The 12,577-nt window shown below is 38.6% G+C and overlaps 1 protein-coding gene across 6 annotated transcripts in view; it reads left to right on the top strand.

The window, feature by feature from the left end:
* syt5 (synaptotagmin 5) overlaps nt 1–10,830 on the top strand; it is a 46,419-nt gene extending 35,589 nt beyond the window's left edge. For 5 of the 6 annotated variants that reach the window (XM_016996710.2, XM_062958053.1, XM_062958054.1 and 2 more), the window contains 4 exons: nt 21–188; nt 1,338–1,455; nt 1,808–1,941; nt 4,664–10,830. In XM_016996710.2, the coding sequence (XP_016852199.1) occupies nt 21–188; nt 1,338–1,455; nt 1,808–1,941; nt 4,664–4,873 (630 nt within the window). In that variant the 3' untranslated portion in view covers nt 4,874–10,830. The remainder of the gene's footprint in view (nt 1–20; nt 189–1,337; nt 1,456–1,807; nt 1,942–4,663) is intronic. The other variant, XR_001730782.2, reaches the window with a different exon arrangement.
* The last annotated feature ends 1,747 nt before the right edge of the window (nt 10,831–12,577 follow it).

The following is a 12,577-nucleotide window of genomic DNA, read 5'->3' on the forward strand; positions in this document are numbered from 1 at the left end:
TCCTTGTGTTTGCTATTTAGATTCCCTACTCAGAGCTGGGTGGCAAGACCCTTGTCATGTCTGTCTATGACTTTGACCGCTTCTCCAAGCACGATGCCATTGGTGAGATCCGTATTCCCATGAACACTGTAGATCTGGCTCATGTGATTGAGGAGTGGCGGGACCTACAGTCAGCGGAGAAGGAGGAGGTAGGTCCTAATGCTCAATACACAGGCAAGACCATCTACAATTTCATGTAAAACTTACTTCCTATTGCTACAGGGCTAAGATAACTTGAAAGACTGAACAACAGATGTTGAAAGCAGTTATGAGATTCTGATTGCAGACTCAGCATTTCACCAGGATTGGTGCTAGTTCTGTGGCTGAGAAAAGGTGTTTATTGGAGGGGCTGCACTACATGCTTCCCTTCCTAGTATGTGGAGGCCATTTCCAGATGTTTTCCTGTCAACCTAGGCTGGCTCTATCATTAGGGGAAAGAAACGATATCATCAGCTGATGTTAGAGCATGGGTTGACAATTGCATGGGACAAATTCCCCCCTGCCCCACTCTCCATGAGCTGCTCCCATCTAATGTACTTCTTGGTCTATTTCCCCTTCAACATGGCAACTGGAAGAGATGTCATATCATTCCTTATCACCATTTTGGAAGAGGGAATGGAGGGAAAATAAAGTATTGGGAGCTCTGAGTGGTGAATCTGTATTTATTTATTTATTCATTCAATTATATCCCATTTGCCACAAAGTGTTTGGTGTCTGTTCATGTACATTTGAAGAACTTTGGAAAGATGAGGCAATGTTCACATTGAAACTGCTTTTAAAAAATCAAGATATGATGGAATGGGAAGAAGGGACTGGAACTTTTTTTAGGTTCTCCCAGGACAGAATAAACTCTTGCCTTTTCCCATTCTGTTCAAAAATGGGATGATTCCTCTTTTATAAGAGTTAAAGCACAGTTCTTATACTGATTCATAGATAAGTTGAAATGGGGTTTTTTTTTGGGGGGGGGGGGAGGAATCAATTTTTGACTAATATTTCTAGCCTTATACACAAATATGTACAGTACTTCTGCATGTGGAACAAGGAGTGCTGTTTCTTTGTTCTCATGCAGTGAAATGTCTAGTAGCAATTGGACTATTCTATGTAATTGGGGCAATTAATCTGCTCTTGTTTTTGTAAAGGGTTTGTCCAAAGTGCCTACTCTGTTTTGGTATAGAATTTCAGAACCTTGGATAGCACAGTACAGGCTAAGGCCCAGAACAGATTCATCAGCTGCCATGAAAATATTTCAGGCTGGCCCTGATCCCAGCTCAGAATCTGTCCTGTTTGTCTTCCTGCAGCATGAGAAATTGGGAGATGTCTGCTTTTCACTCCGGTATGTCCCTACAGCTGGGAAGCTGACTGTGATAGTCCTGGAAGCCAAAAACCTCAAAAAGATGGATGTGGGAGGTCTTTCAGGTAAGAGGTCACCATTGTGATAAACTAAAATATGTAAAGAATGAGAGCATTGGGACCTATAGGCATTTTCCTCTGCCAATTTCTAATTTCTCATTTCCCTATGTACATATGAAATTACTGTAATACATTTGGGCAATCACTAAAAAGCACAAAAGGGTAAATTATGCAAAGTTTATGGTGTTGCAAAAGGTAATAAGGAAGGAAAAAAAGAGGAGAGACTTAAAGAAAACCCAAAGAGGCTCGATCTTAAAATCCTCTTCTTCTGCTCCGCACCAGGTATATGTAATATTGTCTCCATGACTCTAATGTTTCCCTTTCTCTCTCAATCTCTCCTTCCCAACTCCCATTCCAGACCCCTATGTTAAAATTCATCTCATGCAGGGAGGGAAACGTATTAAGAAGAAGAAAACAACCATAAAGAAGAATACATTGAATCCTTATTATAACGAGTCCTTCAGTTTTGAGGTGCCTTTTGAACAGATCCAGGTAAGCTTCCTTTCCTGAGCCCCTTCCATACAGCTGTATAAAATCTATATTGAACTGGATTATATGGCAGTGTGGACTCAGATAACCTAGTTCAAAGCATATGTTGCAGATTATCAGCTTGATATTCTGGGTTATATGGTGGTGTGGAAGGACCCCTAGTCTCCCATTTCACTTATAGGATGCCTATCCTGAGTTGGAATATGGTGAGAACATTCCCAGATTATTTTCATCTTGTCAAAAGTTGACTTTGCATGTTCAGAACATTTGGATTTTTTTAAATGGAGAGAAATTGATTGTTTGTTAACTTGCATGTTAATTTGTATATGACTTTGAACCCCAGCAAGCAGACATAGTTTCTAATTTGATTTGATGTATCCCATCTTTTTTTCAGAACTGAGATGCACTGCAATTTATACATAATACAGTTAGCCTTCCACATTTGTGGGTTTAACTTTTGTAAATTCAATTATTCATGGATTTGATTAATGTGTTATTTCTACGAATCTCTAGATTCTCCAGCAGAAGTTGACCATAAAGCTGTGCTGAAGGATCAAGAAATTCTCTAGGCTTCTCAGGTTTTTGTAAGCTCCCCCGCCCAGCATTATTGTATGAGTCATGCTAGAAGATGTAGGGATTCTTCAATATTGGAGGGTCTTCTGCATATTTTTAAGAACCAATTTTAAACTATTACAAATAATTAAAATTTCATTAATCTTGTTATAATTTGCTAATATGAAAACAGAGATGAAAATAGCTGTAGAACCTCTAAATAATGTTATTAGAAAAATAGTGGGAATGATAGCAGTAATAAGTAATAAATAAATAGTTGCTGTTATTGTTGTTGTTTTTGTTGATTAGGGGCCTTGTCTGTAGCAATCTCTCAGTAGTCAAAAACTACTCTGAATGGAAATGTCTGCTTGGCGGTACAAAGATCAGATCTGCCTCCTTGAAAAGGGAGTGCCATAATCATGGGGTCAATTGAACATAGTCACACACTATTGTTGTCATTTCTGTTCCACATTCAAATACTTCACTAGCTTGTTGTTAGACATGGCATCAAGCTATAGAGACTCATGTCCTTCCACATTCTGACTTACGTAACCAATGTGAGTCTTCATAAATTTGTCAAATGACACTCTGTAATACCACTTACATAACAAATCTTTTTTTCACCGTTGGAGGAAGTCTATGAGAAAGATTTTCAAATATTCCAAATTCTTCTCCACAAATAGAAATATGCTATGTTTGCTCCTGGTTTTGAATCTCTAATAAACCTCTATATGGAGAAAGAAGTCGATTCTGCAAATCCTAGTGAAGTTGGCAAATTCTAGAGTATGTTCAAAGTCTTCCTTGATGCTAGTCTTTTGAGCTTTTGAGGAACTGGGAGGAGCTTTTGAGGAACTGGGCGGATAGGTGGCCATGAATGCCAAGTGTCCCAATCTCATCCGAGATAATTACTTAAAACTTTTCAATCTTAAATGGGGAAATTGAACTTCTTGGTGGCAGCCTGGGACTTGAGGCCATTGCATAATAGTGGGGAGAAGATGCAGTTTTCAGCAGAGAAGCTGTTAGCTTAATCTTAGTTTTAAATCCTTTTTCATATCTCTGCTATTTTCCTACAACACACTCTCCTACAATATAGGCTGAGCATCCTAAATCCAAAATCGTCCACATGGGTGTCTTATATAGTGCGACTTTGCATTCTGATGGTCCAATGTACACAAATGTTGTTTCATGCAAAACATTATTAACATGTACCTTCAGGCTACATGTATAAGGTATATATGAAATATAAATGAATGTCACATTTAGACTCCCATCTCCAAGATATTGCATTATGTATGTACAGTATATACATAATATATATCAGGTCTGGGCAAACTTCAGCCCTCCGGGTGTTTTGGACTTCAACTCCCACAATTTCTAACATCCAGTAGGCTGTTAGGAATTGTGGGAGTTTAAGTCCAAAACACCTGGAGAGCCTAAGTTTGTCCAGACCGGATACATAGGTATTCCAAAATCTGGAAAAAAAAAGTTCAACACATTTCTGGTCCCAACTATTTTGAGTAAGGAATCATCAACCTTTATAGTACACAGTCATTGGCAACTCAAGAAGGAGAAAGTGAAGCTGAAAGCAAGAGTTGTAGGTAGGCTTAAAAAAGGAAGGAGGAATAAGAGATGGAATACTGTGTCCAGTTCTGGGATCCATATTTCAAGAAGTATATTGACAAGCTGGAATATATCCAGAGAAGGGTGATTAAAATGTTCAAAGACCTGGAAGCCTGTGAGGAGCAGCTGAGGGAGCTTAGTATGTTTAGCTCGAAGAAAAGAAAACTGAGAGAGGACATGATGGCCATGTATAAAAATATTTGAATGGCTGTGACACTAAGGAGGTGCCAACCTTATTTTCTGCTGCTCTGAAGACTAGGACATTGAGCAATGAATTCAAGTTGCAGGAAAAGGGATTCCACCTAAACATTAGGAAGAACTTCCTGGCAGTAAGACCTGTTTAACAATCGAATATATTGCCACAGATTGTAGTGAAGTTTCCTACTTTGGAGGCTTTTAAGCAGAGGTTGGATGGCCATCTGTCAGGAGAGCTTTGATTGTGTATTCCTGCTTAGCAGGGGTTTGGATTGGATGGTCTTTGGGTCACTTCCATCTCTGCATTCCACCTATGCTTCTTCATTTGATTGTAATAATATCTCTTTTCCCTTTACAGAAAGTCCAGGTTGTCCTGACGGTCCTGGATTATGACAAGCTTGGCAAGAATGAAGCCATTGGAAAGGTCTTTGTAGGCTGCAACGCTACGGGCGCAGAGCTTCGCCACTGGTCCGACATGCTGGCCAACCCTCGGCGGCCCATTGCCCAGTGGCACACCCTGCAGCCTGAAGAGGAGGTGGACGCAGCGGTTGGCATAAAGACCTCTTGATGCCCCTTGGTTGCTGGCCGAATTACTCGGCAACAATTCTGTCTCCCGTCCAGAGCGCATGGGAGTGTGTGGGTGAGGCGCCCCTGAAAATGCGTATGTGTGTGTGGAGGGGGGAGCCTGTGAGCCTGTCTCTTCTCTCAGAGCCATTTCCTGTTGAAAAAAAATATCTTCCAAGAGTAAATCCTGTTTTTATCCACTGTGTGAAAAAAGGAAGGAAGCTTGCATAGTAGTTGGAGACAGGTGAGAGGTTTAATACAGGTTTACTATGAAGCTAACAAAGCAAATATTACAAGTTTAGATACTTTGGTTTTCAGATATGAGTCATGCACTTCAAATCTGACTCTCATTAGCAGGTGGGCTTACCTTTCAAGACAAAAAAATACTTAAATTTATTGGATCATATGTTACCATGCTGCCATAGGTCTCAAATAAACCTACTGTTTATCCCTTTCAACCAATAGATTTGCTGCCGGTGTCTTTAAGTGAAACTATTTCGTACACGTTTTGGCTAATGTTCTATGGTGCCATGTTTGAAAACTAGACCTCAAGTGGAAATCTGTCGTAAACAATCTCTACAGTTGCATTTACAACAGGTTTACCAACATGTTTTTTCTGATTACGTCAACTATATAACCTTAGATGTTGTGTTATATCTGGAAAGCAAGATGCAAAGTTAAAAAGCATACCAGAAATGTTTTGAAACATCTACCCAAAAATATTTGAAAACATAGAAAATAGGAAACTTTAAAATAGCTTTACATTTGACCAAGGCTACAGTTTATACTCATTTATCTGAGAGTATGTCTATTGAATCAAACAGTACTTATTTCAGGGGAGGCATTTATGAAACTGATTCATACAAAAAATTTAAAATGTTGGTATTTTGTGTTATTAAACATTTAAAATTTGGATCGCCTTAGGGCCGTTCCATACAGCTGAATAAAATCCTACATTATCTGCTTTGAACTGGAATATATGGCAGTGTGGACTCAGATTACCCAGTTCAAAGTAGATATTGTGGGATTTTCTGCCTTGATATTCTGGGATATAGGGCTGTGTGGAAAAGCCCTTAGAAAACCCAAAACACTGTTGTTAGGGATAAGATTTAAAATATAATATGTATGAGTTTAAAATACAGAACTCTAGAAAGTGTGTGGTAGTAGCACTAATTATTTAAATACCTTATATTAACATGCTTATTTGGTGTATAAAAACTAGATATTCAACTAAACTGTAGTATAAATTGGTAATTTAGGTCCCTTCTGCACTGATTTATAATCCAGATTACCAACGCAGATAATCCACATTATCTGAATTGAACTGGATTATTTCAGTCAACATTGCCATGTAATCCAGTTCAAAGCAGATAGTTTGAATTGTATAAGGCAGCGTAGAAGAGGCCTTAGTTTCACCTGCAAAACTAACATGGTTTTTTTTTCCAGTTTTAATCTTTAAGCATAGTTGAGCATTAAACATCAGCCAATGAATTAAACTACTCATATATAGTTTATCCTATTCTATATTGGTATAATTTCAATTTTATAGCAGTTTTAACACAGCCATTGACCAATTTTACAGTACCTGCTCGACAGCATATTTATTAAATGTTTGATATGGGTATTATACAAAATTTGCTATAAGCTTTATGTAGACCAGATAACTACAGATTTACTAGTGTTTTACTACCCAACTTGTAATAATTTTGCTATCTTGAAAACAAGTTTACATTTTTGCTACAAGCTTAAGCCTAGTTTATTATTACAACTGCAATGAGTTTGATGTTTGACACATTTTATAAATGACAAAGAACATTTATCCAGATGTTTACTATAGGATTTACAGCTGGTTTACAATGGTTTTACATAGGCTGAAAAAATGTTTACAATCCATTCACCTTTGCTGTGGCAATGTTACAAAAGAACGGGTTTTACAACAAATATTTTGTAATTCTCTAAGTAATTCTCTAATGCTAGCTAATTTGCTGGGCAATTTATTTAGCGAGTAAATTCACATTAGCAACAATGTTATTTAAAAAAAAAATCCAGCCATTTAAAGAATTAATTTAAAAATTCAAGCTTTCGAACTCCAAACCCAAATTTTTGCATTAAAATTTCAAAAATCATATTTTGAACCTGAATTTTGAACAAAGTTCTGAGAAAGCTTTTATGTGGACCAGGGGATGCTGGGAGTTGCTATCACAAAAGTAACTTTAGATGTGCTCCATAATTTTAAAAGAATACAATATTTGAGTTTCGTGCAGGAACTCAATTTAGAACTATAGCTATTAATATGGAAGAAAATTTCTTATTCACTATACATTTACAATAGATTTTGTATCTAACATGAATCTGAAGTTCACCTAAGTGTTGAATCCATGGAACTCAGAGAAAGAGACTGTTAGGTTGTAGACATATTTCATAATCTTGTGAGTTGCAGATGAGGTCCAGTTTTCAAAGAAAGTTGCCATCCATATTTAGGAAAAGATGGAATCATTTTAATATGGTCTGAATTAGAATTACCATATATCCTTTTTGATGAATTTACCTACTCCTTGACCATACCCATGGGATTATAATTCCACCACCTCTTTCTTTTAGAATGATATAATAATCTTCATCACCATTGTTATCATCTTCATTAATAGCTCCAGCAGATCTTTTGATTCAGTAAGAATTTGAGAAGCCTATACTTGCACATTTTTTATTCTGTTGGTCTACTGCAGTGGTTCCCAACCTTTGGTCCTCCGGGTGTTTTGGACTTCAGCTCCCACAATTCCTAACAGCTGGTAAACTGCCTGGGATTTCTGGAAGTTGAAGTCCAAAACACCTGGAGGACCAAAGGTTGGGAACCACTGGTCTACTGTCTGGGATTAGCAATTGCATTTAAAGCCTTTCTCTTCTTCGGGAGGTAGAACAGTATTATGTTTTTGAAATCCTCTTGGGTGAGGGGGGAATAGAAAGTGTCTAAATCTTGCAATATATTCCTACATATGTTTTCTTATAGTTAAATCCCACTAAATTAAATGGCACTTATTCCCAGAAAGATGGGTAACTAAAGTTATAACTTTCATAGTTTTATATTCAGGAAGGGTAATTTTAAATTGCTTTGGAGGTTATCTAGCTAATATTCTCTCATCCTGGCTTTAAAGGCACATCATCAGTTCTCCCACACTGAGTGCTTTTAGAAAGAGTTGCCAGATGGAAAACAGGAGGTGGTTTCTGTTTCTTTAATGGTTGCATAGAAGAGGGAATTTCATCTTGTCATGCATCTAGGTAACAAGCAATAGTCTTCTGAAATCCCTGAGCTGCAAAACTTGCTGACCGAAAGGTCGGCAGTTCGACTCCACAGAGCAGGGGAGCTCCCATCATAAGCCCCAGCTTCAGCCAACATAGCAGTTTGAAAATATGAAAATTTGAGTAGATCAATAGGTACTGCTTTGGCGGGAAGGTAATGGCCCTCCGTGCAGTCATGCTGGCCACATGTACTACCGTGTTTCCCCGAAAATAAGACAGTGTCTTATATTATTTTTTGCTCCCAAAATGTGCTAGGTCTTATTTTCAGGGGCTGTCTTATTTTTCCATGAAGAAGAATTCACATTTATTGTTGAACAAAAAAAGAAAGAACATTTATTATATACTGTACAGTAGTTGTCATCACAAACCAGCATAACCAGACAAACTGTAAATCCTATCAAGATTTTCTTGTTACTATTTATTTCCATGTACAACACTCTACGATATGTACATTTACCAATCCTGCATGCTCTGGTGTTCTGTTCGGCGGGCATGCTTACAAACAAAAACTTTGCTAGGCCTTACTTTCGGGGGAGGCCTTATATTTAGCATTTCAGCAAAACCTCTACTAGGTCTTATTTTCTGGGGATGTCTTATTTTAGGGGAAACAGGGTAGGAAGCATCTATGGACAACACCAGGACTTCAGTTTAGAACTGGAGATGAGCACCATCCCCCAGAGTCGGACTCAACTAGACTTAATGTCATGGGGAAACTTTTACCTTACATAACTTTTAAAGGGATAGAAGCTGTCTCCAGTTCTCAATGTGGCAGCCTTACAAGAAGACCCTTGGCAGAAACAGAAGACAAAAGTTATGAAAAAAAATATACATTACTACCTAAATAGTCTGCCTAAACATTAGGAAGAATTTCCTGATGGTAAGGGCTATTTGACAGTGGATTATGCTGGCCAGAGTGCTTGAAAAAAAGATGGTCTATCAGCTCTTTCACAATCTACATAACTTTTTATTCCATTCTTATGGGGATTTCTCAAACCAATGTATTAATTCCCTAAGCCAGTTTTCACATTATTTTTTCTCAGATTTTATAGAGGTAGGAATTGTGCAATGGAAGTCCAGGGAAATAAAAAAGGGTTGTTTTAACATATGAATTTTACCCACTGTCAAATTACATGTATTCTAGGCTCCACGAGTCTAGCTGGTATGCTTTGTTTCATCCAAATATAAAGAAAATTAGTTTTTAAATGAAACCTAGCTCCTAGTGGTATTCTTAGAGCGCAGCTGAGTTTAGCATAATCTTTTCTACACAGATGTTTAGGCTCGAAGTGTTTTTTTTATCAGCCTACCAACCATAACAAATAAATGATAAAGGATTGTGAATATTATAGCCCAAAGGTTTCTCTTGATTTACAAAAACAGCCTGGATTTTCAACCTGTTTGGGCTTTGAGTATAGCTGTTGATCATTAGTGATAACAGGTAAGGATCACCACCCAGTGATGAATGTCGAATCTAAAATTAATTTCCTTCAAAAAAGGAAATAATACTCTAATCACATAAGTGAGTACACTCAAGCCTTCCAAAAGAAAGTCCCCAGAAATTAATTATTGCCTCATGCTTTGTTATTAAAAATGTAAATGGATCCTGTTCATTTCATCAATAAGCCCATGTTAATACCTAAAGCTATGCAGATCCTCGTAGATCCAGTGTCAAATCTGTAACCATGGAAATGTTGTTACTAATAGCTTCTTGAGGAGATGTGGATCTCACTCTCCTTCTACACTGTGGAGCAGGATTCAAAGATTAAACCAAAAAGGAAGGAAGGAAGGAAGGAAGGAAGGAAGGAAGGAAGGAAGGAAGGAAGGAAGGAAGGAAGGAAGGAAGGAAGGAAGGAAGGAAGGAAGGAAGGAAAACCGATAGACCTATCAGAAGACTTGACCCAGGTTATCTGGCCATCTGAGGGGCATGGTGGCCATATTGATTTGTTGCTAACTGATGTGTTTTATAGTTGCAGTGTTGATAGGATTGCATATCCACCTCCATGTCATTTTAGATTTTCCCCTTCTCTGCTGACCCTCCCAGATCAATCTTGTGTCAAACAAAGCCATCACACCCCTTTGGTTTTCATTTTGTTAATGTCAAAGAGAAGAGAAGCATTCCAGATCATGGTTACTGCCGAGCCACAAGGAGTACTGTGTAATGTGTCACACAAATGACTGTTCATTTCAAGTAGCTCAAACACCATCTCATTATCTGCTAGCACCATCCGCACCCTTGAGTAGACCAAGAGGGTGTCCATAGAAGATGGATGACATTGAGTTGTTGGTCAGTGCTGTGTTGTATTTCCATCCAATGTGCCCTGCAAGCAAATTCGCCTTTCTCACACCTCCTTTTCCCTGCTAACATCTATCCTCTGCTTTTATTTGGCATCGGCTAGCATGGAGATGCCAAAGTCAACATGTCCACAGCAGTGAAAATAGGCCACCTCGAAGTTTAACTGTCATGATTGAAGGGCTTGTGTAAAGTGCAGAAGGCTTTGTAACTTTGGTGTGTGTTGTTTCTATTCCCCAACAATTCCTCTCAACCACCCTTTTTAGTGGTGCTGTCCTTTGAAAGCTGCCCTCCGTTTCCCTTTTGAAACCAGTTTTAATATTGATGTATTTGACCAAGCAGTACTCTTGTCTGTTAATAAATAAGAGAGCTCTATATTTCAAATGTGTTGCTTCTCATTGTCTTTGCTTATGGCTGTAGTGTTGGGGTGGGTGGTGTTGCTGGAGGGCCTGAGTTGAAGAACTATAAATCTTGCTGTACAATGGTTTGTGAAAGAAAAGGTTACCTTCCATTGATAACTGAGTTACTGAACTTTTCAGAGATAAATGAATCAATTTCACTAACTCCAACTGGACAGTGTTATTTTTGGCTTCCTATGAGAGTCATGGGCTTGCTGCTAAGGGAAAATGGAACTATCTCAATCCATTGGGGTGTGGAAAGTATGAGGGTGCATCTACACCAGGCATAGGCAAACTTCAGCCCTCCAGGTGTTTTGGACCAATTCCCACAATTAGGAATGTTAAACTGTTAGGGATTGTGGGAGTTGAAGTCCAAAACACCTGTAGGGCCGAAGTTTGCCCATTCGTCATCTACACTGTAGAATTAATGTAGTTTGATACCACTTTAACTACCATGGCTCAATGCTAAGGCATCGTGGCAGTAGTGGTTTGATGAGGCACAAGCGCTTTTTGCCAGAGAAGACTACAGGACTTGTAAACCTACAGCTCCCATGATTCCATAACTTTGAGCCATGGCAATTAAAGTAGTGCCAAACTGCATTAATTCTACAGTGTAGATGGAACCTAAGTGCTGTCAGGCTGAAATTCCAGTCAGACTCTGCTAGTAAATTCTAATGATGAGACAATATGGGAATTACGGTAGACCAACAGCTGGAAAAGAACCCTGCTTTCATTCCCGATGTGCATTTAAAATGGTTCATAAATAAAAATCCATTAGGCTCACAAGGCAACAATAAGCAAAAACAACAACAACAACAACAACAACAAATTATTACCCACCTCTCCTTGCAGCTCAAGGTAAGATATTGTAACATGGATGAAGAAGAGAAGAATCCTCTCATTACACTGCATTAGTGTTCCTGAATTTGTTGCAAGGAAAGACATACAAAAATAATTAATTTGTTTAGTTGTGATGGAATCAATCAACGGCAAGTAACAGCTCCCATATCAATGGGCAAATAATTTGGTCTAGGGTTTTAACTCAAGCTTTAAAGGAGCTGTTCAGTTATAAGAAAGAGTTCAGCACTTTGGACAGCTCCTCTAGATTAAAATATGATACAGATTGGGATTATGGGATATCAAGTATGAGTAAACTTCAGTCTTCCTCCAGATGTTTTGGACTTAAGACTCCCACGATTCCTAACATCTAGAGGAAGACCGAAGTTTGCCCACGCCTGATCCAGATGTTGAGAAGCATCCTTCATAATTGGCTATGGAGGTGGATGAGACCATAGAAGCAAACAAACCTCTCAGTCCTTACATTAGAGTCGCTTTTTCACTACACAGGAACTAAACGGGACACTGAAGCACTCCATAACAATTTTGCAACCACAAACCAACCTGCTGTTAAAAAGTGGTGTTTATGCAGTCACTCTGGATGTTCTCTATTATGTACAAAGACCTTCCAGCTACTAATAATCCCAGCCTGGGGCAGAAACACATGTGAAGCAAGTTAAAGCCACCTGTCAAAACCCAGGGGATGACCGTGCATTAAATATCCCTTGGCCTGGGCAAATCCCTCACAATCCCAGAGTTAAAACAGGGGCTTTATGTTATGAGGATCAAGAGCGCTTTTCATTCAATTAAAGTGAGGAACAAAGAGCAAAATGCATCAGGATGAACAGCGGGGTGTGTGCAGGGATGAAAGGATATTGGAGACTCAACG

Source organism: Anolis carolinensis, chromosome 6 (assembly GCF_035594765.1).
Source record: "Anolis carolinensis isolate JA03-04 chromosome 6, rAnoCar3.1.pri, whole genome shotgun sequence".
Classification (NCBI taxonomy): Eukaryota; Metazoa; Chordata; class Lepidosauria; order Squamata; family Dactyloidae; genus Anolis; species Anolis carolinensis.